General features: G+C 47.2%; 1 protein-coding gene and 1 long non-coding RNA gene across 2 annotated transcripts in view; one reads left to right on the plus strand and one right to left on the minus strand.

The window, feature by feature from the left end:
* Window positions 1–231: 231 nt before the first annotated feature.
* Window positions 232–26919, minus strand: part of LOC124697042 (transcription factor bHLH18-like) — a 33224-nt gene continuing 6536 nt past the window's right edge. Inside the window, exon 3 of the mRNA XM_047229685.1 lies at window positions 232–297. Coding sequence (XP_047085641.1) covers window positions 232–297 — 66 coding nt within the window. The remainder of the gene's footprint in view (window positions 298–26919) is intronic.
* LOC124700041 lies at window positions 3363–11375 on the plus strand. The gene is made up of 3 exons (XR_007001607.1): window positions 3363–3419; window positions 11196–11257; window positions 11343–11375. It is a non-coding gene; the product is annotated as an uncharacterized LOC124700041 (long non-coding RNA).

Here is a 26919-nt window from a genome sequence, read left to right on the forward strand (position 1 = left end):
TCAATCAATTTGAAGACCAACGTCCGAAACGAATATTTGGTGCAACTGTGCAAGCGGCCAAGCGTGCATGCATGCACGCGGCTTCACCGTACCGATATGTTTCGTATTATTACGTGCAGCTAGTGATCGACAATGAGTAATTGTAATACTATTCCAAATCCAAGCGGTAGACTTCTTCAATTACAATCATCACAAAAAGTGGTACTCTCATACGTATGTGCCGCTGCTGTCCTATTGCAACACAGAGTTGAGCCTTCCTATGATGTCTTCCGCTGTCACGGTAAAGCCCTCCTCCACCTGAAAAGAAGGATCAAGCAGTTGACCTCAAAGACTCAAAGCATGTTGATTAATTATACATGCATCTTAATAAATTCAGGGGACTTTGCCTACTATTCAAAAAAAATACAGACGAATATTAAACCGTTGATTCATGCTATAATTAATATTTGTGATCTAGATGTAACATCTGGAATTTTAGTACGTTACATAGATGTCCCATCTAGGTCACAGATCTAAGGGCATGAATCGACAGTGGAAAAGGCACGAATTGGTAATGGGTTCCAGTAAAATTTCAGAGTTACAAGGCAAACGGAGGTGGCGTTTTGACTCATAGAAACATATGCTCCTATTATACAAAATAATTAAAAATTAATTTTAATTTTTTTTAAAAAAATTGACATAATTTATTTGGTGTATATCATGATATTCTATGTTCGTACATACGTTTTTATGGAAAAACAATATTTTATGTGATTTGTACAAAAAAATACAAAAAAATGTGTACAACATTTTGTCGTGTTACAACATCAAAAATTGTCTTTTTTTTACAGGAACCACATAATTTTTTTTATTGGATCCTGCGATCCTGGCCGTCGGATGGTGAATTGGAAACTGCTCACATGGTCCCGTCCGTCCGTTCGCAAGAGTCTCCTTTTCACCGTCCATTCCGTACCCGCCTAGCCACTGACATGCGGGCCTGCCTTCCGCGGGGCCCGAAGGTCAGCGACTGGCTATACGTGACTACCTGTGTATATAGACCAGGGGCAAAATCGTCTTTTCGTGTCCTCATTTGTCATCCCTCTCGCGACTCTTACGTGCGTGGCGGAGGGCGACGCGCTCGCTACAGGCCGGCGGTCGGCGAGGCCTCTCCTCCTTCTGTGCTCACCTCCAATCCCATCCTCTCCCACGAAAACTATCCTCTCCTTCCCTCATCTCATCACTCTTTTCTGTGGCGGCGCGCGGAGAAAAGTTGCAGGCGGTGGCGGTGGCGGTGGCGGTGAGGAAAGGAGTAGGCGGTGCAGGGAAGGATCCGACGGAGGAGGGGAGGAGTGGATCCGGCTGAGATCTAGCACGTGGCGGAGGGCTATCAGACGGCAGCCAGCTCCAGATCTTCTACGGTTTTCACAGTGGCGGCGCGAGAAGGGGGGCCTTTTCCATTTGTTGAGCACGAAAGCCACGACCCACCTCATTGGCACGTCCTCTTCTCACGCAGTGGTGGAGGACGACGCGGGAACGGGGCTGCGCAGAGAGGGCATCTCCTCGTCTTCCCCAAGATCCACCCGGAGCACGGCGGCGGCCAGGCTCGCGGGCTGGCGTTGGTGCTGTACTGCTGTCTAGCGGAAGGGGAAAGTGCGGGACGAGGAGATGAGGAATGACAAGGGCGGCGGCGCCACTTCCCTACTGAGCTCTCTCACGTGTCCAGTTTCTCCACATGGCCTGCACCATGCTCTTTCTTGTTCTCTGCAAATTTACTTGAAAAATTGATGCCTATGTTGTAGGGATCGACAGATCATGCTGTGATGAATCCCATGTAACATCAAGTTGGGGATCTGAGCAGAACTTGCTGGCGTTGGATTTGGCAAGCCATAGGTATGAAGTCATTCGATCCATAATCCCCCTCACACTCCACGAATGGAGAAAGGAGCAGCCTTGCAGTTTTTGTTTAGGGGAAATTGGATTTTCTAAAACAGAGGCATTCTTTTAGGAGTTAATGGCACCAGCGGTCACACAAACTTGTCATGTATGTGCACTTAAGTCACACATGTTGCAAAACGAATTAACCGGTCACATAACTTGCAAAATGTGTGCACATGTGGTCACCAAACGGTATGATACCCGATTTTTCGTGAAAACCGGTAACTTATTAGGCACATGAGGTTAATAGAGCAGCCAAATTTTATAGAAACCCACCTAACTTCGTATGTTCTCCATGTTTGCTCTGTGTAGTCGATTCAGTCTAGTCTTCTGTACTTGTTAGTTGTTGTTTGATGGTCGTCATCCCCTCTCCGATTGTCTTCCTCTTGTGCTTGTAAAAAAAGCATGCGCGGAGTATCCAAGTTGATTAGCTATTCGAAACTTGCAGATGCGCTAATTAGTGTCCAATTACTTCTCTAATGGCTAATTTATCTTTGCTCTAATTAGTACAGCTACGAGTTACTAGTAGTAGCTTTTGTTTTGCTGCATCGAGTGGCCAAATGAATTTATTAGTTCCACGATTTCAGAATTGTAGGCAGGGGCCAAGGATTTGATTGCAAAAAATCAGCCTCTGCTCAGTGCGTGGCCAGTTTTTGCCAAAAACCAGGCATCAAACCATTTAGTGATCTCAGGTGCACACGTCTCGCAAGTTATGTGACCGGTTAGTTCGTTTTGCAACATGTGTGACTTAAGTGCACATATAGAACAAGTTGTGTGACCGCGGGTGCCATTAACTCTTCTTTTAGATGTTTACTGATGTGCTTACGTTCAGGTGTAATTTAGAAGAAGAGGACCAAGTTCTGTGTTTCCAGGTTCCATGTGACTCAGTGTGCTGCATTGGCTAAAGAAGAGCGGTGACCTCCCTGGTGACCTCCTCTGGCTTTGGTGTGGTCGCTACCTCTGCATTGTTGTTCATATTTTATTTGATAGAGTATTTTCCACATTAATGGGAATCTAGAAGGCTATTGATTAGTATATTCAGTGTTTCGCCCCTAATGGCTATTTACATTTTTGATGTTCGTATGTTGATATCTCAGAGATTTTCTTACCAATAAGTTTAAGTGAGATTTGTATGGCAGACCAAAGTAGGGTGCAAGAATTGTCCGTAAGTATGTAGATTCCATTTTCCCAACTCATAGTTTGCTTCTCAAATATTTATTCCAATTTGTGCCAAGCCGATCATATTTTTCATATTGCCTTCATTTAACTATGAAGAATTGCTCCAGACTTCTCAGTACATTTTAGTCATACCTTGAAATCAACTAATGGTGTCTCTCATCTATGTCCCGTTGAAGATACACTGGTCTTGATCTGGACCTGTATTTGGCTGAGAGAAGGGGCTTACATGCATGGATTTGTTAATGACAACCTCTTTTCTTTGTGTGCAGCTTGCTCAGAGGTTAAATCAATACCGCAGTTGCAAGTTTCTCGGAAGCTTTATCTTGGTAAACTGGATGCATGTGTGGGTCTTATTATTTAGCAGCTGCATATCCTTTTTCATGGCTTCCCTGGCTAACTGAAACTACTTTTATTTCTTAGTGTAATTACCTAGGTAATTAGATTATCCAACAATCGAAATCATGTGGTTTTTTCCTCGCCATACAAAATATCTTGACGCCTAAGAAATAAGCTGAGCATATAAGTTTGACTGCCATGTTATTGAGTTTCAGGAAACTATGTAGCCATGTCTCTATATTCTAGCCACTAGCATTCACTTTTGTTCACACAACCTGCTTTTTGTGTAGGTAGGATTTCTTGTTCCTACTTGAAGTACTTGACGTTCCTTTAGTTCTCATGTTTGTCTACTCTATGCTGCTGCACATTGGATCTCCTGCAGGGGATCTGCTCCAGTACAACCCCCCCCCCCCAAAACTCAGTTTGGGCTTGTAAAGCCCAAATCCAAACCCAGTATACACCTATGTATGGGTATACCGTATTTAGCCAGTTGCCACTAACAACTCCACGATCTCCACGTTCAGGAGATCTCCACCTCCACGTTCGTAGATGCTGGTCGTCATCCAGCCGATCTCCATGTTCGCATCTCCAAACCCTCGTACACCTGCCACTGCCAGCTTCACCTACGGTCATCTTCGCAACTCTATGGCCGGACAGGCCGGCTACTTGTCCGGTGTAGACCAAACAAATCTGATAAGTTCCGCCACTTCCCCGGATTATCTTGCGTTCGTGCTAGTCACTCCTGATGCAATTGCATAAGCACAAGATTTGGCAGTGTGTGAGTGGATCATCTAGTGTGCGCAACTTGTGTAGCATCATGGGAGTAGAGATGCAATATGTACCTGTCAGCAATGTTAGCTGGTTGGAAGTTATAATTGGGCACGATGTTGTGTCTAGGCCGTGTTGTAAAAGAACAGCTACAGTTGCATAGCAGTCTCCAGTTAAGATGAAAAGAAAGGGCACCGTCTGAGTTGATTCAGAGCTGCGCGTGTGTGTCCACTCTAAAGGGAGAGACTAGCGTAGCTCTTGTTGGTCCTGACATAGACCGCGTAGAGCAATTGCATCTGCTAAGTCTCAACACTGTCGTGAACTGTCTTGCGCTCGTGACCACACTGTCCGGCTCATAGGCTACGTAAAACTTTTCTTTTTTTTTGACCTCAATGCATTGCATTAAACAGTGAACGAAGCAAAATCGCTCGCCACTAAACCGGATACAAACGGAACAAGTCCGTCAGACACAAAGTCAGGCTCACCAGCCATTTGTGCCCCTTTAGCCGCAAGGGCATGAGCTACATGGTTACAAGATCTAGGACAGTACAGAACCTTGACACTACAGAAATTGCTCCTAATGAGCTCCTTAATACGGCCGATGATGATACCAACCGCTGAAATATCAGCTTTGGTGTCTTCAATAGCATTCTTCAGAAGTAAAGCATCAGTTTCCAGCAAAACCTTCCCCATTCCATGGTTTGAGGCAATCTGGAGAGCACATACAGCCCCCAGCGCTTCAGCATGCAAGGCGCTGTGGAGGAAGGGGAAGTGGCCACCAGCACACGCAACGACATCACTATCAGAGTCCCTAAGAACAGCTCCCCAACCTCCTTTCTGCACATCAGGCTTGAAGGCGCCATCAACATTGACTTTGATCCAGTCCTCACCAGGGGGTTTCCATGTAGTAGACACAGCAACCGGGGCCTTCCTCTCCACCTTGCCGAGCTTCCAAAATTCCTCAGCTTGATGTTGAATTGTCCAAGCTATCTCCACCGAGGGTCTGCCCCTTTTACCTTCCCTAATATTGTTTCTCTCGCACCACCAGCACCATAAGAGGGTGGCAACAGTAGCCCCTTTCTCATTGCCAAAGCTTAGCATTGCTTCGACAGCTTCGACAGCACTCACCTTCGCCATCATGATCAAACGCTCCTTTTCCAGCCCGCATATGCTCCAAATTTCCTTCGCCTGCTTGCACTTGAAGAGGAGGTGCCCACCATCCTCATGGTGTTTCTTGCAGACAGGGCAGAAGGGCTTGATGTCCATGCCTTTCCTTCGGAGATTCATGCAAAAAGGAAGAGAGTTATGGGCCAGTCTCCAGATGAAGTGCTTGATCTTGTTTGGTACAGAGAGTGCCCAGATTTTCGGCCAAGGAGCAGAAGAGGTGTTGTTCTCAGCCGTTGAGGCAATACCCCGGGGACTATCAAGGTTCCTATTCATGACTTGCACCCAATACGCCGACTTGACCGAGAAAATTCCTTTTGGATCAAAATGCCAAGCTGGGAAGTCCTCAACCTCCAGGTCTGTTGGAATGGCCAGGATAACAGCACAATCATCCTCATTGAAGTTGTCCCTAACCAGCTCCAAGTCCCACGTTCCTGTCACAGGATTTATCAGGTCATTGACCGTTGACAGCAGGTTGTTGCGTTTTGTCGAGGGCAAACGAGTGGTGCCCCTAGGCATCCAAGGGTCCTCCCAGATCTTGATCGAACAACCATCACCCACCCGCCAAATGAGACCTTTTTTCAGCACTTCAATGCCTTTGAGGATACTCCTCCACGTGTAGGACATGCCACTCGATTCAATCGCTGTCAGACAATTGCCATCGGGGAAGTACTTAGCTCCCAGTACCTTTGCGCATAGGGAGTCCGGGTTCTGCAGAAGGCGCCAACCCTGGCGCGCAAGCATCGCAAGGTTGAAAGAATGAATTTCCCTAAAGCCCAGGCCACCTTCAGCCTTGGATTTGGTCAGCTTCTCCCAACTAAGCCAGTGTATTTTATTTGTTTTGTCTTGTTGGCTCCACCAGTACTTGCAGATCGCTGTGCTAATGTCATCGCACACAGACTTGGTGAGATCAAAGCAGGACATAGTGAATGTGGGGATCGCCTGCGCCACCGCCTTGATTAAAATCTCCTTCCCAGCCCTAGAAAGGAGCTTTTCCTGCCAGCCCTGGATCAGCTGCACCACTCTCTCTTTTAGATGCCTGAAAGTCTTTGACCTGGATTTGCCCACATGGATTGGCATACCCAGGTACCTCTCGTTCAAAGCCTCCTTCGAGATACCCAGGGTTTCCATAACCTCTGCCTTGTCACTACTTTTGACATTGCCGCTGAAGAAGATGGCCGATTTGTCCTTATTTATGGTCTGACCAGAACTGGCCTCGTACACCCGCAGTATACGTTGGAGATGCGCTGCACTCTCCTTGTTTGCTCTGAACAAAATCAGTGAGTCGTCAGCAAAAAGGAGATGCGAAATACTCGGGGCGGCTGGACAAATCTTCACGCCCTGTAGTTGACAGTCCTCCTCGGCCTTCTCAAGCAGGCATGAGAATGCCTCCGCACACAGAAGAAACAGGTAGGGAGAGAGAGGGTCTCCCTGACGCAGCCCTCTTTCCGGAACAATTTCCTCAGATAGATCACCATTTACCTTGATCCTGTATCGGACGGTTCTGACACATTTCATGATTATGTCCACAAATCTGCCTTCAAAGCAAGCTTGTGCATCATGGCTTCTAGAAAGTGCCATTCCACCCTATCATACGCCTTACTCATGTCGAGCTTGACAGCAGCATAGGCCTCTAGTCCCTGCCTCTTGTTCCTCATATAGTGGATAACTTCGTAGGCTATGAGCACATTATCTGTAAGCAGTCTACCAGGCACAAAGGCGCTCTGGGCAGGGGAGATGATGTCTGGAAGGATGCGCTTGAGTCTCTTCGCCAGCACCTTGGAGACAATCTTGTACACCACATTGCACAGGCTAATGGGCCTCAGGTTCTTGATGCAGTCAGGCTTCTTGACCTTTGGGATCAGGGTAATAGATGTATTGTTCCAGTCCTCTGGCATTTCTCCACCATTCAGAAACTCCATAACCTCTTTGGTAATTTGCTCTCCAATATCCTCCCAGTAGTGCTTATAGAACACAGCAGGCATTCCATCATCCCCTGGAGCTTTTAGGTCCCCAATCTCATTTAGAGCCGCCTTCACCTCTGCAGCGGTAAACTCCCCCATCAGTTCAGCATTCATCTCCCGAGTCACTTTGCTCACGACAGACTGCAGCACCGCCGAGTGGTCGCCCGCACCATCCGACCTGAAAAGCTGACGAAAATAATTAGTGATAAGCTCCTTCTTCTCCTCCTCCTTCACCGCCCACCCCCCATCCTCCTTTTTTAGTTTGCCAATTTTGTTTATTCTCCTCCTCTCCTTAACCCGTGCATGGAAAAAGGCTGTGTTGCGGTCACCCTTTTTAAGCTAGTGGGAATGGGCTCTTTGCTTCCAGAATGTATTTATCTGTTCTTCCAATCTTTCCAGCCTGTACTTGGCCACTTCCTCCCCTGCCACCTTCTCCTTGCTCACAGTCATTTTCCTCCACTTCTCGACTTCTTTTCTTGCTTGCTTTAAACGCTTCTCCAGACAGCCAAGGGTATTGTCATTCCATGCCTGTAGCTTCCCCGCCACCTGCTTCAGTCCCTCCTTCAGGTTTAACCCATCAATGCCCGTCGCCTCCCTCCATGCCTCCTTCACCACCGTATCACACAACTCCTCCTCCAACCATTTCGCCTCGAATTTGAAATTAGGCCTTCCTCTATGTGCCCCTCTTCCCTCTCCATCCCCATCACCCCCATCCTTGTTGAAAGTCAGAATAATAGGCCGGTGGTCAGAGTGCCCATGCTCGCCATTAGCCACTTTAAACGCAGGAAAGTGTGAACTCCAGGCCTCATTTGCCACAGCTCTATCCAGCCGCTCCTGAATATACTTCTCCCAGCGATGGTTATTGTTCCTCCAGGTAAACATGTCGCCAACAAAACCAAGGTCTTCCAGGCCACAAAAATCCAAAGCCTCCCTGAATCTATCCATACACGCTTGAGGTTTTTGACGCCCTCCCTGTTTCTCGAATCCAAACAACACCTCGTTGAAGTCTCCAGCCACAACCCAAGGCAGGTTAGACTGATTATGCAGAATCCTCATCAGCTTCCATGTGAGATGCTTCTTCTCCGCCCTTGGTTCACCATATATGCCAGTGAACCGCCACTTGAAACCATCCTCATCTTTTACCTCCAGATCGATGTGGAACCTGGAGAGGTTGCGGAGCTCCACCTTGAGCTCCTTCTTCCAGAACACAGCCAGCCCTCCCCCTTTACCTTCACAGTCCCGAGCAACCATGCAGGTCATCCCAAGCAACCATTTGAACCTCTCCATGCGCTTTGCTGATAGCTTTGTCTCGGACAGAAATAGGATGTCCGGATCCTCCGACTTCTGGAGTGCCAGAAGCCCACGAACTGCCGGGGAATTACCCAACCCCCGGCAGTTCAAAGCCACTATCTTCATTGATCCACGCAGGGCTGAATATGCAGCCCCGCCTCTGAGTTGGCTTCGCCTTCCTTCTCCACATCAATCTCCATACCTTTTTGTCTTTTAACCCTCTCCTTCTCCTCCGCGACATCCACCTCCATGTCAACTAGACCCCTCTTGTTACTCAGCCCCCGTCTCTTTTCACGTTCTGGCCCATCTTTGATCTCCCCCTTTTTTATCCTTTTGAAAGTCCTCTGCCCTTTTTTTACAGTAGTCTCAGACTTTCTCCTTACATAGCCCACCAATTTATCTTCATCCCCTTCACCCTTCAACCCCCGGTCTGTCGCTTTTGTTAGAGATGGGGTCACCAATTCAACAAGAGACGACGCAGTTTGGTTCACCCCTCCACCAACCTCCTCCCTCTCCACCGCCCCCTCCTTTGTTACTCCACTGTCATCAACCACCATATCTTGCTCATTGAAACATAGTTTTTTCTGGGTTGTTGGGATAAGAGAGGTATGCGCATGTTTCAGCGGGCTAGTTACCTCCTTTTCTTCTTCCCTCCTCTTTAAGCCCCCACGCCCCACGCCATCATTGCGCTTCTTCCACACTTCAGCATCACTCCTCGACCAGCTGCCTCTACCACCCGAGCTGTTGCTCCATCCAGACCCGCCACCCCTGCCTGAGCTCCACTGTCCCCTTTCCTCCTCCCACCCTGCTCTCCTAGCCGGAATGGACATGTTTGCCTTCAGGTCTTTAGAATATAGTTGCTTTTCACCTTCCTTTAGGCGAAAATTACACTCTTTGTAATTGTGTCCTATGATCCCGCACGTATAGCAGAAGTCTGGCAGGAATTCATATGAAAACGGGCACCAGTTCTTTGGGAATCGATGGTTCCCCTTCCTCTCCTCCTCACCAGATCCACCAGCACCATCCCTAGTCTCTTCCGCCTCCAGGCCCTCCTCTCCCTCCTCCTCCTCCAGCTTAACTTTGATGCAACGCATCAGAGGCTCATGCACATCCAGCCTGACCTTAATTCATAGGAACTCGCCAATTGCTTGTCCCTCCTCATCCGCATCCACCTCCAGCCACTCCCCCATCGCCCTCCCAATCAGCTCTCCTGTCTCCTTATTCATTCTGCCCAGGGGTAGGTTGGACGCCCTAACCCAAATCGGGAAGAAGCGAAAATCGTACTCATCTAGAGTTTTGTTAACATTGAAATCCTCTATCACCAACAGATCTTTGCCTACCAACCATGGCCCTTCCTCCAAAGCCCTTCTTTTACCTGAAATTTGCCCGAAGGTCAGCAGGAATGTGTTCCTCCGGATCTCCTTGCACTCCATGCCATCCCGCTGGCACCAGATTCTCCCCAGGGTCTGCATGATTGCCTCCGCATGTGCCAGCTTCTCCGAGAGCACCTTGCCGATTGCTTGGTTTGGGTTCGCCTTCTTGCTTGGCAGCGCTCCCAGGGTCACGCACTTCTTCTCCTCAGCAATCTGCAGCTTCCTCATAAGACCCTCCACTCCATCCGCCTCCACTTCCTTTCCCTTCCCCGACTCCCGTAGAGGCGCCATCCTCCGCCCCCCGAAGCCGAGCAAATGCGGCCTCCAGGAGAGGTGTATTACGACCCCGAGCCTTGGTCTCGAGGAAGGCTTATGGTGGTGGGATCTAACGGGTCTGCCGGCGTGGAGTCAAAACCGGCAACTATCTCAGATCTCGGCCCAGGAGGGGCAAGAGCGGCTCGAGAGCTGGGAGCCACCCCCTCCGCACCGGTTCCGACTAGCCCAGAAGGGGTACAGACCGGGGGAGAAACGAGCCGAGCGACAGCGCTAGGCTAAAAGTGGCAAAACGGCGGCGAGGGCACCAGATCTAGACTATCACCCACGCGTCGCCGCGGGGTACGCTCCCGTCACACGAGGGACGGACTCGGTCTCCCCAGGCAGTGGGGTTCTGCAGCAAGGCCTACGTAAAACTTTTCTGGACTGTCCGTCAGCATAAACAGAAGGCTGGCTGGCAGCCTTCTTTCTTAACAGCCCAGACTGTCCGGCGAGTGGGTGGCCGGACAGTCTGTGGGACCATCGTGTCTACGCCACCGCTTCTGCACACCACCACATCATCATTATTGTATGCCGCCGGCCATCACCGCACCACCATAGATGCACGCCACCGTACGGCCCGATCGTGATGGCCATCACCGCTAGATGTGCCTACTGGCCGGCACGCCGTTGTGTTGCCGTGGCTCCACACCTGCCATGAATTCCATTAACCAGCAAAGCCACCTTGGATGAGACGACGACGGCGTGCTACTCGTACCTATATGTACCTTACAGATTGTACAATTTATTTGGGCCATGCGGGCTTTGTACGGGCAACGTATACCTATTGTGTTTTAATAACGAAGGGGTATCGACCGATCTTAGCCGTTCTTGTGTTTGAGTTTGCTCTGAGTTTGGGGGAGGGGGTTGTACTGAAGCAGATGCCCTCCTGCAGTTGTATGTACTATTATATAAATTTATAAGCCATGTGCAAGCAACGGAGGTTAATTTGCACAGGTATATGCAATTCTCCATTCTGTGTATCAGAAAGAGAAGATTTCTCTTGGAGATTCCTTCATAGTTGGTTATTTTTTGCTTGCAGCGTGAAGTTGTCTATATTGACTACTTCGGAGGCTCTGTTGGTGTTCGATGTGACATCTCTGTGGGATATGTTTTCCCATTCGATAGTCTCTCTGTACTAGGTATTGGAGATATATTAAAGGTATGTTTGTATTTAGGTTACTCTTTTACTGAATAGCTGACGTAGTTCCTCAAGTAATTTTTGCATCCATGATTACTTAAAATGGGCTTATGATAATGCATTTCAGTGGTTAGTGGTTTCTTTTGTCTGCAAAACCTTTTACTTCAATTATGAGAATGATGCCGGCGACATCAAAGGCGGAAGGCGAGGTTTCTCTGGTTTCCGATCACCTCTGTGCTGCTCTCCTCCCGTTCCCCGTTCGGGCTGACTAAGGGGACGTCTCTGCACGTCTACCCGGCCATGGCGGAGTCCTGTGGGGGACATCGGAGGTCGTTTGGCTTCCGATCTTGCGACAAACCCTAGCTATGGCGGCAAAGTTCCCACGTGAGGGCGGCTCGTCGGGCCAGAAGCCCACACCGGATCTGCAGGAGCTGCTGAAGAATCTGGTCCTCAAGGATGAGGAACTTGATGACGTGATCCTACCGCGGGAGGAGTTCGTGAATCTGCGGGAGAGCGCGCGGTGGATGGCGGTAGTGAAGGTACACACGACCAAGCACTTTGGAAATCAACCTTTCTTCCAAAAGATGGATGTTGCATGGGGCTTTGCGAGGAAGTGGTCGATACGGCCTGTGGAGGAGAACCTGTTCATCCTCCAGGTCTCCTGCCTAGGCGACTGGAATAGGGCTATGCTGGAAGGCCCTTGGATCTTCCGACAGCAAGGAGTGATGCTGGAACCATACGACGGGATTGCTGATCCAAAATCTGTAATACTCAACCGGATCCATGCATGGGTTCAGGTTCGAGGAATTCCACCGCTGTTTCGGAAGGACGGAATAGTGAGAGAGATGGCGGCGCGCATTGGAGAGGTGCTAAGCGTTGATCTGTACGCTCTAGGCGCGAGTGGGACAAGTTTTGTTCGGGTTCGAGCAAAGCTCGACGTCAGGAAGCCGCTCACCCGTGTGGTGGGTTTGCACCCAGAAGGAAGCGAAAGAATGACCTTCCAAGTTCTATACGAGAAGCTGCCAAAATTCTGTGAAGTCTGCGGAGTTTTTGGGCATGGAGATCTTGAATGCGGGGATGGAGTCCATGATGAGAGCTCCAAGCAATACGGGCCATGGATGATGGCGCCGATGGAAGATTGGCACCCGCAGTCCTCCGGGGTGCGTAACAGAACCCCTATGCACGATGGCAGCCACAGTGGCCGCGATGGAGGACGTGGTGGCCGGGGCGGGGCCATGGATTCTCGCAAGCGGCCACAGGGGGAATCACCACCGTCTGCCTCAAACACGGCGGGAAAAGGAACAGACAGCAACTTAATGATCACTGATGGATCAGAGGGAAAGGAAGAAACTCCGGGGGCGAGGAGGAATCTGGACGCCTCCCTGGCAGCGGAGGGAATGAAGCAACCTGGTGTAGCTCATTCACCGGTGAAACCAGACCCAAAGAGGCCTAGGAAGGACTTGGCACCACAACAAGAGGCGGGCTCCATGGAGGAGGTCCGCCAGGACCAATGAGTTGTATCAGTTACAACTGTCGTGGTATTGGAAGCGACACGACAGTTAGGGAGCTTCATGAGCTCGTTAAGCGCTTCAAACCTACCGTGCTTTGTGTGCTAGAGACTCAAGTACACAGATCACGGGTGGAGGGACTAGCTAGGAGGCTAGGTTTTGATAATAGCTTTGCTGTTAGTAGTGATGGCCGGAGTGGGGGCCTTGGTGTTTTTTGGAATAAGGAAATAAAATTACACTTTTTGCCGTACTCGCAATATCACATTGATGCGATCATAACGGAGGAAAATGAGGAACCCTGGAGGTTGACATGCGTGTATGGCGAGGCTCAGGTGGCGGAGCGGCACAAAACATGGGATGTACTAAAGTTCGTAAAGTCATCTTCTCCGCTTCCATGGATGTGTATTGGGGACTTTAATGAGGTTCTACACCAGCATGAACATATGGGGGTGGCAGAGAGGAGTATGGGACAGATTGAAGGATTCAGAGAAGCTCTGGATGTATGCGAGCTAGCTGACCTGGGATATGTGGGGAATAGCTGGACCTATGAAAAAAGGGTTGCGGGAGGATCCCTATGCAGAGTACGCCTTGACAGGGCGGTAGCATCAGCGCCATGGAGCACGAGGTTCCCCATGGCGATAGTAAGCCACCTCACGGGAGTGAATTCCGATCACTGCCCAATATTCCTCAGGTGGAGAGAATCGGCCAGGCAGCGCCGATCTACTGAAAGCAAGATTTTTCGGTATGAGCTCATGTGGGAGAGACACGCTGACTTCAAATCTTTTTTGACCAATGCATGGGAAGAGAGGGAAAAGGCAACAAGCATGCAACAGTTCCACCAAAAATTGACTGACGTGTCAGGCTCTCTGGAGGATTGGGGCAAGACTACCTTTGGAAATGTCCAAAGGGAAATCAGACAGCTGAACGAGCGTCTGACGGTATTGCGAGCAGATGTCTCGAGACAGGAACCAACAAGCGAAGAGACAGTGGTTCATCAACGGCTGCTTGAATTGTACCAAAGAGAAGAGGTAATGTGGCGACAGCGGTCTAGAGTTCAATGGCTAGCTGAGGGCGACAGAAATACCCGTTTCTTTCATTTACGGGCCAGCCAACGAAAGAAGAAGAATAAAATCGGCAGACTCAAACAACCAGATGGGTCGGTGACGGAGAATCCTGAGGAGATGGCCGCCCTCACGCGGAATTTCTACGACACGTTATACATGTCGGAAGGGGTGGAGAATATGCAGGAGGTCATTGACGTGGTCCCTGTCAAGGTGAAAGAGGTGAAGGAGGCTTTGTTCCAAATGTTCCCGACCAAGGCTCCTGGACCTGATGGGTACCCGGCACATTTCTTCCAGACGCATTGGGAGGTGTGTGGGGAGGAAGTCACTTCGGCGGTTATCCGAGTCCTCCGAGGGGAGGATGACATGAGGGAGATTAACAAGACGTTTATTGTTATGATCCCAAAAGTTGTGGGTGCAGATGAACTGGGACAGTTCAGACCGATAAGCCTATGTAATGTCATCTACAAAATCGCTTCGAAGGTGATGGCAAACAGATTGAAAGTTTTGCTGCCAGAAATCATCTCAGAGGAGCAATCGGCGTTCGTTCCAGGTAGATTGATCACGGATAACATCATTACCGCCTATGAATGTCTACATTTCATGAAGCGGAACCGTGCTAAAAAGAATCGTTACTGTGCTCTAAAGCTCGATATGAGAAAAGCTTACGACCGTTTAGAGTGGACCTACCTTGAGGCTATTATGATCAAGCTGGGTTTTCACACGAGATGGGTTGAGATGGTGATGCGGCTGGTCGCCACGGTTTCTTTCCAGGTGCTGTTCAATGGAGGCAAACTGGATGAATTTACGCCCACTCGAGGTGTGCGGCAGGGTGACCCAATATCTCCTTATTTGTTCTTGTTAGCGGCAGAGGGCCTTTCGTGCCTCTTAAAACACAGTTTCTCATCAGAGCTCCATGGATTAAAGGTGGCACCGTCGGCTCCGGCGGTTAGTCATCTCCTTTTTGCTGATGACAGCCTGTTGCTATTCAAGGCAGAGACAGAGATAGCGGGGAAAGTGCAGGACATACTGGACTTGTATTGCAGGGCCTCGGGCCAGCAGATAAACCGTGACAAATCTTCTATTTTCTTCAGCAAGAGATGTCCGGGGACAGTAAAGGAGGAAGTGAAGAACATTCTTCATGTGCAATCATAAACTTTGAATGAGAAGTACTTGGGAATGCCATCGGATGTTGGCAGGTCCAAGAGTGGTGCTTTCAAATACCTAAAGGATAGAATTTGGAAGAAAATTCAGGGATGGTTGGAGAGACTCCTCTCGGCAGGGGGGAAAGACGTGCTTATCAAATCCGTCGCGCAGGCCATCCCAGTCTTTTCCATGGCCTGTTTCAGAATACCAAAGGGACTCTGTGAGCATATTAACTCGTTGCTGCGGAAGTTCTGGTGGGGATGTCGTGAAGGAGAAAGGAAACCCAGCTGGGTTTCATGGAGAGATATGTGCAAACCCAAGCATCTAGGGGGTTTGGGCTTCAGAGACCTGGAGCTCTTTAACCTGGCGTTACTGGCCCGTCAAGGGTGGCGGCTGTTGGAGATATGCCCAAGAGGCAATAATAAAAGTAGTTATTATATATCTTTATGTTTATGATAAATGTTTATATATCATGCTATAATTGTATTAACCGAAACATTAGTACATGTGTGATATGTAGACAACAATGAAGTCCCTAGTATGCCTCTTAAACTAGCTTGTTGATTAATGGATGATTAGTTTCATAATCATGAACATTGGATGTTATTAATAACAAGGTTATATCATTATATGAATGATGTAATGGACACACCCAATTAAGCGTAGCATAAGATCTCGTCATTAAGTTATTTGCTATAAGCTTTTGATACATAGTTACCTAGTCCTTATGACCATGAGATCATGTAAATCACTTATACCGGAAAGGTACTTTGATTACACCAAACACCACCGCGTAAATGGGTGGCTATAAAGGTGGGATTAAGTATCCTGGAAAGTATGAGTTGAGGCATATGGATCAACAGTGGGATTTGTCCATCCCGATGACGGATAGATATACTCTGGGCCCTCTCGGTGGAATGTCGTCTAATGTCTTGCAAGCATATGAATGAGTTCATAAGAGACCACATACCACGGTACGAGTAAAGAGTACTTGTCGAGAGACGAGGTTGAACAAGGTATAGAGTGATACCGAAGATCAAACCTCGGACAAGTAAAATATCGCGTGACAAAGGGAATTGGTATTATATGTGAATGGTTCATTCGATCACTAAAGTCATCGTTGAATATGTGGGAGCCATTATGGATCTCCAGATCCCGCTATTGGTTATTGGTCGGAGTGAGTACTCAACCATGTCCGCATAGTTCACGAACCGTAGGGTGACACACTTAAAGTTGGATGTTGAAATGGTAGAACTTGAATATGGAATGGAGTTCGAATATTTGTTCGGAGTCCCGGATGAGATCCCGGACATCACGAGGAGTTCCGGAATGGTCCGGAGAATAAGATTCATATATAGGATGTCATTTTATGTGAATTAAAATGTCGCGGAAGGTTCTATGGAAGGTTCTAGAAGGTTCTAGAAAAGTCCGGAAGAAACCACCAAGGAAGGTGGAGTCCACATGGGACTCCACCTCCATGGCCGGCCAACCCTAGTGGGGGAGGAGTCCCAAGTGGACTCCCCCTTAGGGGGCCGGCCACCCCCCCATATGGGAGGTGGAAACCCCACCTCTAGTGGGAGTCCTAGCTTGGGTAGGTTTCCCCACCATATGGAAGGTTTTTGGTTCGGGTCTTATTCGAAGACTTGGAGACCAACACTTGGGGTTCCACCTATATATAGAGGGGCCAACGGGAGGGGGCCGGCCACCCAAGAACCACAAGGTGGCCGCACCCCTATAGTGGCCGGCGCCCCCTCTCCCCAAACCCTAGCGGCCTCTCTCCTCCACCACATCCCGCACGCTTAGCGAAGCTCCGCCGGACTTCTCCACCACCACCGACACCACGCCGTCGTGCTGTCGGATTCAAGAGGAGCTACTACTTCCGCTGCCCGCTGGAACGGGGAGGTGGACGTCGTCTTCATCAACAACCGAACGTGTGACCGAGTACGGAGGTGCTGCCCGTTCGTGGCGCCGGAACCGATCGTGATCAAGATCTTCTACGCGCTTTTGCAAGCGGCAAGTGAACGTCTACCGCAGCAACAAGAGCCTCCTCTTGTAGGCTTTGGAATCTCTTCAAGGGTGAGACTCGATAATCCCCTCGTTGCTACCGTCTTCTAGATTGCATCTTGGCTTGGATTTCGTGTTTGCGGTAGGAAAATTTTTGTTTTCTATGCAACGTTATCCTACAGTGGTATCAGAGCCGTGTCTATGCATAGATGGTTGCACGAGTAGAACACAATGGTTTGTGGGCGTTGATGCTTTTGTTATCTTTAGTTGAGTACTTTGCATCTTTGTGGCATAGTGGGATGAAGCGGCTCGGGCTAACTTTACATGACCGCGTTCATGAGATTTGCTCCACGCTCGACATGCAACTTGTATTGCATAAGTGGCTTTGCGGGTGTCTCGTCTCTCCTACTATAGTAAAGATTCAATTTACTCTTCTATTGACAACACTAGTATCACCGTTGTGGTTCATGTTCGTAGGTAGATTGGATCTTACTCGAAAACCCTAAACCACGTAAAATATGCAAACCAAATTAGAGAACGTCTAACTTGTTTTTGCAGGGTTTGGTGATGTGATATGGCCATAATGTGATGATGAATATGTATGAGATGATCATTATTGTATTGTGGCAACCGGCAGGAGCCTTATGGTTGTCTTTAAATTTCATGTTGAGTAGTATTTCAAAGTAGTTGTAATAGTTGCTACATGGAGGACAATCATGAAGACGGCGCCATTGACCTTGGTGCTTCGCCGACGATGATGGAGATCATGCCCGTTGATGATGGAGATCATGTCCGTGCTTTGGAGATGAAGATCAAAGGCGCAAAGACAAAAGGGCCATATCATATCACATATGAACTGCATGTGATGTTAATCCTTTTATGCATCTTATTTTGCTTAGATCGCGACGGTAGCATTATAAGATGATCCCTCTCACTAAAATCTCAAGATAATAAAGTGTTCATCCTTAGTAGCACCGTTGCCAAGACTTGTCGTTTCGAAGCATCTCGTGATGATCGGGTGTGATAGAATCAACAAGTGCATACAACGGGTGCAAGCCAGCTTTTGCACATGCGGATACTAAGGTGGCCTTGACGAGCCTAGCATGTACAGACATGGTCTCGGAACACGAGATACCGAAAGGTAGAGCATGAATCATATGGTTGATATGATGAACACTTTGAATGTTCGCCATTGAAATCACACCTTGTCTCGTGATGATCGGACTTAGGTGCGGTGGATTTGGTTCGTGTGATCACTAAGACAATGCGAGGGATATTGTTTTGAGTGGGAGTTCACCTAGTTTTTAATTATGTTGAATTAAAATTTGAACTCAGTTTGTCATAAACATTAGTCTAAACTATTGCAAATATATGTTGTAGATATGGCGTCCCCAATCAATTTTAACCAGCTCCTAGAGAAAGAAAAACTTAAGAGCAACGGTAGCAACTTCACCGATCGGTTCCGTCATGTGAGGATTTTCCTCAATGGCGGAAATCCGCAATATGTGCTTGATGCACCGCTAGGTGACCCTCCTGCGTAAACCGAAACCGATGAAGTAAAAGCTGTTTACGCAACTCGGAAAACTCGGTACTCTCAAGTTCGAGTGTGCCATCTTATGCAGTCTGGAAGCCGATCTTCAAAAACGTTTTGAGCACCACGATCCACATGAGTTAATCAATGAGTTGAAGACTATATTTGAGACTCATGCGGCCGTGGAATGCTATGAAGCATCGAAACACTTCTTCAGTTGCATGATGGAAGAAGGAAGCTCCGTTAGTGAGCACATGCTCGTTATGACCGGGCATGCGAAGAAACTCAGTGACTTGGAAATAGTTATTCCTAACAGATCGGGATTAATCGTATCCTTCAATCACTCGCCACCTAGTTACAAGAACTTTGTGATGAACTACAATATGCGTAACATGAACAAAGAGTTACCCGAACTCTTCTCCATGCTTAAAGCCGCTGAGATTGAGATCAAGAAAGAGCACCAAGTGTTGATGGTCAACAAGACCACCGAGCTCAAGAAACAGGGCAAGTCTAAAGGCAAATTCAAGAAGGGTGGCAAGAAAGCTGCTACGCCTCCCGTGAAACCTAAGACCGGCCCTAAACCCGATGCTGAGTGCTATTACCGCAAGGAGAAGGGACACTCGGAAGCGTAATTGCTCCAAGTATTTGGCGGATCCGAAGAGCGGCCTTGTCAAGAAGAAGAAAGAAGGTATATCCGATATACATGTTATAGATGTTTATCTTACTCGGTTCTCGTACTAGTACCTGGGTATTTGATACTCGGTTCGGTTGCTCATATTTGTAACTCGAAACAGGAACTAAAGAATAAACGAAGACTACTAAAGGATGAAGTGACCATGCGCGTTGGAAATGGATCCAAAGTCGATGTGATCGCTCGTCGGCACACTTCCTCTACATCTACCTTCGGGATTAGTTTTAAGCCTCAATAATTGTTATTTTGTACCCGCGTTGAGCATGAACATTATATCTCGGATCTTGTTTAATGCAAGACGGTTATTCATTCAAGTCTGAGAATAATGGTTGTTCTATTTTTATGAATAATATCTTTTATGGTCGAGCACCACAAAAGAATGGCTTATTTCGTTAGATCTCGATAGTAGTGATACACATATACATAACATTGATGCTAAGCGAATTAAATTGAATGATAATTCTACTTATATGTGGCACTCGTCGTCTTGGTCATATTGGAGTGAAACGCATGAAGAAACTCCATACCAATGGATTACTTGAATCACTTGACTTTGAGTCACTTGATAGATGCGAAGCATGTCTAATGGGAAAAATGACTAAGACTCCATTCTCTCGGTATTATGGAGCGAGCTACCGACTTATTGGAAATCATACATACCGATGTGTGCGGACCAATGAGTGTAGCATCGCGCGGTGGTTATCGTTATGTTCTAACCTTCACAGATGATCTGAGTAGATATGGGTATATCTATTTCATGAAACATAAATCCGAGACTTTTGAGAAGTTTAAGGAATTCCAAAGTGAAGTAGAAAATCAACGTAACAAGAAGATTAAATTTCTACGATCCGATCGCGGAGGTGAATATCTGAGTTATGAGTTTGGCATGCATTTAAAGAAATGCGGAATACTTTCACAATTGACACCGCCGGGAACACCACAACGAAACGGTGTGTCCGAACGTCGTAATCGAACTCTATTAGATATGGTTCGTTCTATGATGTCTCTTACCGATTTGCCGTTATCATTTTGGAGTTATGCATTAGAGACAGCCGCATTCACTTTAAATAGAGCACCATCAAAATCCGTAGAAACGACGCCGTATGAATTATGGTTTAATAAGAAACCTAAGTCGTCGTTCCCGAAAGTTTGGGGTTGCGAAGCCTATGTAAAAAAGTTACAACCGGACAAGTTAGAACCCAAAGCGGAGAAATGCGTCTTCATAGGATACCCTAAGGAAACTATAGGGTACACCTTCTATCACAGATCCGAAGGCAAGATTTTTGTTGCTAAGAACGGAACCTTTCTTGAGAAAGAATTTCTCACTAAAGAAGTGACTGGAAGAAAAGTAGAACTCGATGAGATTGAAGAATCTACTGCTCGTTGATCGTAGTAGCGCAAGCATCGGAAGATGTTCCGTGCCGCCTACACCGGCAACGAGGAAGCTAATGATAATGATCATGAAACTTCAAACGAGATAGCTACTCGAACCTCGCAGATCGACAAGAGAACGTGCCACTCCAGATCGGTATGATCCTTGTCTAAATGTCATGATTGTGGATAACAATGATGAGGACCCCGCGACGTATGAAGAAGCGATGATGAGCCCGTATTCCAACAAATGGCAAGAAGCCATGAAATCCGAAATGGGATCCATGTATGATAACAAAGTATGGACTTTGGTAGACTTACCCGATAGCCGCAAGGTCGTCGAGAATAAATGGATCTTCAAGAGAAAAACAGATGCTCGATGGTAATATTATCGTCTATAAAGCTCGACTTGTCGCAAAGGGTTTCCGACAAATTCAAGGAGTTGACTACGATGAGACTTTCTCACCTGTAGCGAAGCTAAAATCTGTGAGGATTTTGTTAGCAATAGCTGCATTTTTCGATTATGAGATTTGGCAGTATGGATGTCAAAACGGCGTTCCTTAATGGAGACATTGAGGAAGAGTTGTATATGGTACAACCCAAAGGTTTTGTCGATCCTAAAAATGCCGACAAAGTATGCAAACTTCAGCGTTCAATTTATGGACCGAAGCAAGCATCAAGAAGTTGGAACCGACGCTTTGATAAGGTGATCAAAGACTTCGGGTTTATACAAGTGTCATGGAGAGGCCCGTATTTACAAGAAAGTGAGTGGGAGCTCCGTAGCATTCCTAATATTATATGTAGATGACATATTATTGATTGGGAATGATATAGAACTATTAAGCAAAGGTAAAAGGTTATTTGAATAACAGTTTTTCAATGAAAGACCTTGGTGAAGCATCATATATATTAGGCATCAAGATTTATAGAGATAGATCAAGACGCCTAATAGGGCTATCACAGCAGTACATACTCGGACAAGATTCTAAAGAAGTTTAGAATGGACGAAAGTAAGAAAGGGTTTTTACCTATGTTACTGTGCAAGGTCTTGAGTAAGACTCAAGGTCCGGCTACGGCAGTAAGAAAGAGAAAGGATGAGTCAGATCCCCTATGCCTCGGCAGTAGGCTCTATCATGTATGCCATGCTATGTACAAGACCGGATATAGCACATGCTGTTAGTTTGACTAGCAGATATCAAAGTGATCCAGGAATGGAACACTGGACAGCGGTCAAGAATATCCTGAAGTACTTGAAAAGAACTAAGGATATGTTTCTTTGTTATGGAGGTGACCAAAAGCTCGTTGTAACAAGTTACACCGATGCAAGTTGGAACACCGATCCCGATGACTCTAAGTCACAATCCGGGTACGTGTTTATATTGAATGGTGCTGCAGTAGAGCTGGGCAAGCTCGAAGCGAGTGCACGGTGGCGAAATCCTCAACAGAATCGGAGTACATAGCGGCTTCGCAGGCTTCATCGAAGCGGTATGGATGAAGAGGTTCATTGTAGAGCTCGGTGTGGTTCCTAGTGCATTGGACCCACTAGTCATCTATTGTGACAACATGGGTGCCATCGCCAATGCACAAGAACCAAGGTCACACAAGAGGCTGAAGCATATCAAGCTGCGTTATCATTCGATTCGCGAGTACATCGAAGATGGAGAAGTAAAGATTTGCAAAGTACACACCGATCCGAATGTAGCAGATCCGTTGACTAAAGCTCTCCCTAGGGCAAAGCATGACCAACACCAGAATGCCATGGGTGTTAGGTACCTTACAATGTAATCTAGATTATTGACTCTAGTGCAAGTGGGAGATCTGTTGGAGATATGCCCAAGAGGCAATAATAAAAGTAGTTATTATATATCTTTATGTTTATGATAAATGTTTATATATCATGCTATAATTGTATTAACCGAAACATTAGTACATGTGTGATATGTAGACAACAATGAAGTCCCTAGTATGCCTCTTAAACTAGCTTGTTGATTAATGGATGATTAGTTTCATAATCATGAACATTGGATGTTATTAATAACAAGGTTATATCATTATATGAATGATGTAATGGACACACCCAATTAAGCGTAGCATAAGATCTCGTCATTAAGTTATTTGCTATAAGCTTTCGATACATAGTTACCTAGTCCTTATGACCATGGGATCATGTAAATCACTTATACCGGAAAGGTACTTTGATTACACCAAACACCACTGCGTAAATGGGTGGCTATAAAGGTGGGATTAAGTATCCGGAAAGTATGAGTTGAGGCATATGGATCAACAAGTGGGATTTGTCCATCCCGATGACGGATAGATATACTCCGGGCCCTCTCGGTGGAATGTCGTCTAATGTCTTGCAAGCATATGAATGAGTTCATAAGAGACCACATACCACGGTACGAGTAAAGAGTACTTGTCGGAGACGAGGTTGAACAAGGTATAGAGTGATACCGAAGATCAAACCTCGGACAAGTAAAATATCGCGTGACAAAGGGAATTGGTATTATATGTGAATGGTTCATTCGATCACTAAAGTCATCGTTGAATATGTGGGAGCCATTATGGATCTCCAGATCCCGCTATTGGTTATTGGTCGGAGTGAGTACTCAACCATGTCCGCATAGTTCACGAACCGTAGGGTGACACACTTAAAGTTGGATGTTGAAATGGTAGAACTTGAATATGGAATGGAGTTCGAATATTTGTTCGGAGTCCCGGATGAGATCCCGGACATCACGAGGAGTTCCGGAATGGTCCGGAGAATAAGATTCATATATAGGATGTCATTTTATGTGAATTAAAATGTCGCGGAAGGTTCTATGGAAGGTTCTAGAAGGTTCTAGAATAGTCCGGAAGAAACCACCAAGGAAGGTGGAGTCCACATGGGACTCCACCTCCATGGCCGGCCAACCCTAGTGGGGGAGGAGTCCCAAGTGGACTCCCCTTAGGGGGCCGGCCCCCCCCATATGGGAGGTGGAAACCCCACCTCTAGTGGGAGTCCTAACTTGGGTAGGTTTCCCCACCATATGGAAGGTTTTTGGTTCGGGTCTTATTCGAAGACTTGGAGACCAACACTTGGGGTTCCACCTATATATAGAGGGGCCAAGGGGAGGGGGCTGGCCACCCAAGAACCACAAGGTGGCCGCTCCCCTATAGTGGCCGGCGCCCCCTCTCCCCAAACCCTAGCGGCCTCTCTCCTCCACCACGTCCCGCACGCTTAGCGAAGCTCCGCCGGACTTCTCCACCACCACCGACACCACGCCGTCGTGCTCGTCGGATTCAAGAGGAGCTACTACTTCCGCTGCCCGCTAGAACGGGGAGGTGGACGTCGTCTTCATCAACAACCGAACGTGTGACCGAGTACGGAGGTGCTGCCCGTTCGTGGCGCCGGAACCGATCGTGATCAAGATCTTCTACGCGCTTTTGCAAGCGGCAAGTGAACGTCTACCGCAGCAACAAGAGCCTCCTCTTGTAGGCTTTGGAATCTCTTCAAGGGTGAGACTCGATAATCCCCTCGTTGCTACCGTCTTCTAGATTGCATCTTGGCTTGGATTTCGTGTTTGCGGTAGGAATATTTTTGTTTTCTATGCAACGTTATCCTACAGCGGCTGCTGCAAAACCCTGAATCACTAAGTGCTCGCGTTCTCAAGGCCAGATACTACCCTGATAAGAGCTTATTACAGTCGACCACCGGCTCAAACCCTTCATTAATTTGGAGGGCCGTCCACGATGGGCTTGAAGTGCTCAAACAGGGGCTGAGAAAGCGTATTGGCACCGGGGAGGATACTGATCCGATCAACGATCAGTGGATACCGAGGGAGGGTATGCTGCGTCCTATATCGTGCATTTCCGATAACCCGCCGACTAGGGTAGCAGACTTCATACTGCCTGGTGCTGCGGAGTGGGACGAAGACAAGCTGAAGCAGGTCTTCCTACCAATGGATGTACATGCGATCATGGAGATCCCGTTGAGCCATCGGCGGCAGGAGGACTTTTGGAGTTGGCATTACGAGAGGAAGGGAGTCTTCTCGGTCAAATTGGCATATAACATGCTCATCAACACACGTGAAAATAGAGAAGCATGGTTAGATGGGAGAGCGTCGGGCTCGGATCCGAGGAGAACAGAGAAGCAATGGAGCTCGCTGTGGAGTACACCGGTGCCCTCCAAGGTGAGGGTCTTCCTTTGGCGATTGGCAAAGCAATCGATACCGACCAACGAGGTCAGGTTCAAGCGGAGGATGGCAGAATCAAGCAGCTGCCAGCTCTGTGGATGCCATGACTCGTGGCGTCACGCACTCCTAGAATGCACTATGTCCCGATGCGTGTGGGCGCTAGCGAACACAGAACTCGCTGAGCATGTCTTTTGCTCAGAGGAGGGTAACGCGAGAGAGTGGCTGGCAGCAATGATGCAGTCACTAAAACATGATGATCAAACTAGAGTGTTTGTCACTCTGTGGGCCATCTGGCATGCACGTCGGAAGGCTGTCCACGAGCAGATTTATCAAAGCCCTCTCACAGTTCATATGTTTGTGGAGAATTTCGTCTCAGACTTGAACCTTAGTGAGCAGGAGAAGAAGAAACAAGCACCGGCCAGGCTTGTGCCAACCAATGGAGGATGGATCCCGCCACCGAGCGGCATGGCGAAAATCAACGTTGATGCAGCGGTAGGGAAGAACTCCATCAGGGGAGCGGCGGCCGCAGTAGCCAGGAATGACCTTGGAGAATTTCTTGGAGCATCGGCGACAATTTTCAAAGGTCGTACTGATGCGGAGACCCTCGAGGCCCTAGCTTGCCGGGAAGCTGTCGAACTGGCAAGAGATTTGAACCTGCACAGGATCAGGGTGGCGACAGATTGCCAGAATGTGGTGCGCAGCCTGGAGGAGCGATCGCTGGGCAGGTATGCACATGTCATCAAGGAGGTTTTGGCAGCTCGTTCTGAGTTCGACGAGCTTTCTTTTAGTTTTGAACGTAGAGTTTCAAATAAAGAGGCGCACAATCTTGCGCGTAGTGCAGTTTTTGAAGAGTTTGGTTGGTAGATCCGCCTGAGGGCCTTTGTATTCCTGTTCGGGTTTAATAAAGGCGGAGGTTTTGCTCAAAAAAAAAATTATGAGAATGATGCTTTTTCTCTATAAGTAAACATGCCTTCAAATAGTTTCCGGTCAGAGTACATAATTCTTTTGCCTATGAGGTGTACGACATATGCTACAGATTTTAAATAGTTTCTTTTCTACATGAGTTATTCCAAATATTCACATGATGTGATGCCCTATTATTTGCTTATAATTTAACAAGAACGATGTGTGCTTTTCACATATGAGCTCTATAGCAGTTTACATGGAGGAAATTGCACAAACCACTCACTATTGCTGTCTATGTTGCACAAAACACTCACTTTTCACGTCTTTTGCAGAAAACACCAACTTTACATGTAGTTGGTTGCACAGAGGTCCAAATCAAGGATTAGACTTGTTAACCGCAAATCTGATAGCCAGGGCCCACAATGAGTGATGATGTGGCATACACGTGTCATCAACTATTCTTTTTTTAAACCTTAAAAATTATAAAAATTCGAATAAATGGAACAATATAAATTAAAAAATCTAGGAAAGTTTGAAATACTTTAAAATATTTAGCACTTTTTGTGATATATGGCCAAAACTTGGGTTCAAACTTTTCAAAAAGTTCTGAAAAAATTATAGTATTTGAAACAATATGACATACGTAATTTCGAAAAGTTTGACCTAATTTAAAGCCATCAAGCTTGCCATCTTCCTATCGCCGCCTCCAGTGCTCGATTTATATTGTTTCGTTTATTTGAAAATTTTCAAACTTCTAAAAATTCTTGAAAAAAGCTAGTTTATGATACTCGGTGCCACATCATCACTAGTTGTGGACCCAGCCGTCAGATTTGCTGTTAACTAGCCTAATCTCAGATTTGGACCTCTCTGCAACCAACTACACGTAAAGTTGGTGTTTTCTGCAAAAGACGTGAATAGTGAGTAGTTTGTGCAATAGAGACAGCAAAAGTGAGTGGTTTGTGCAATTTCCTCGTTTATATGTGATGATGTACCATGTGACCAATTAAAGGAGCATTTTTAGATGGTGATGGTGAAATACATCAGGTGTGTCTAGTAATCAGTAGTGGACTGCAGCTCGTATGTTT

Source organism: Lolium rigidum, chromosome 3 (assembly GCF_022539505.1).
Source record: "Lolium rigidum isolate FL_2022 chromosome 3, APGP_CSIRO_Lrig_0.1, whole genome shotgun sequence".
Taxonomy (NCBI): domain Eukaryota; kingdom Viridiplantae; phylum Streptophyta; class Magnoliopsida; order Poales; family Poaceae; genus Lolium; species Lolium rigidum.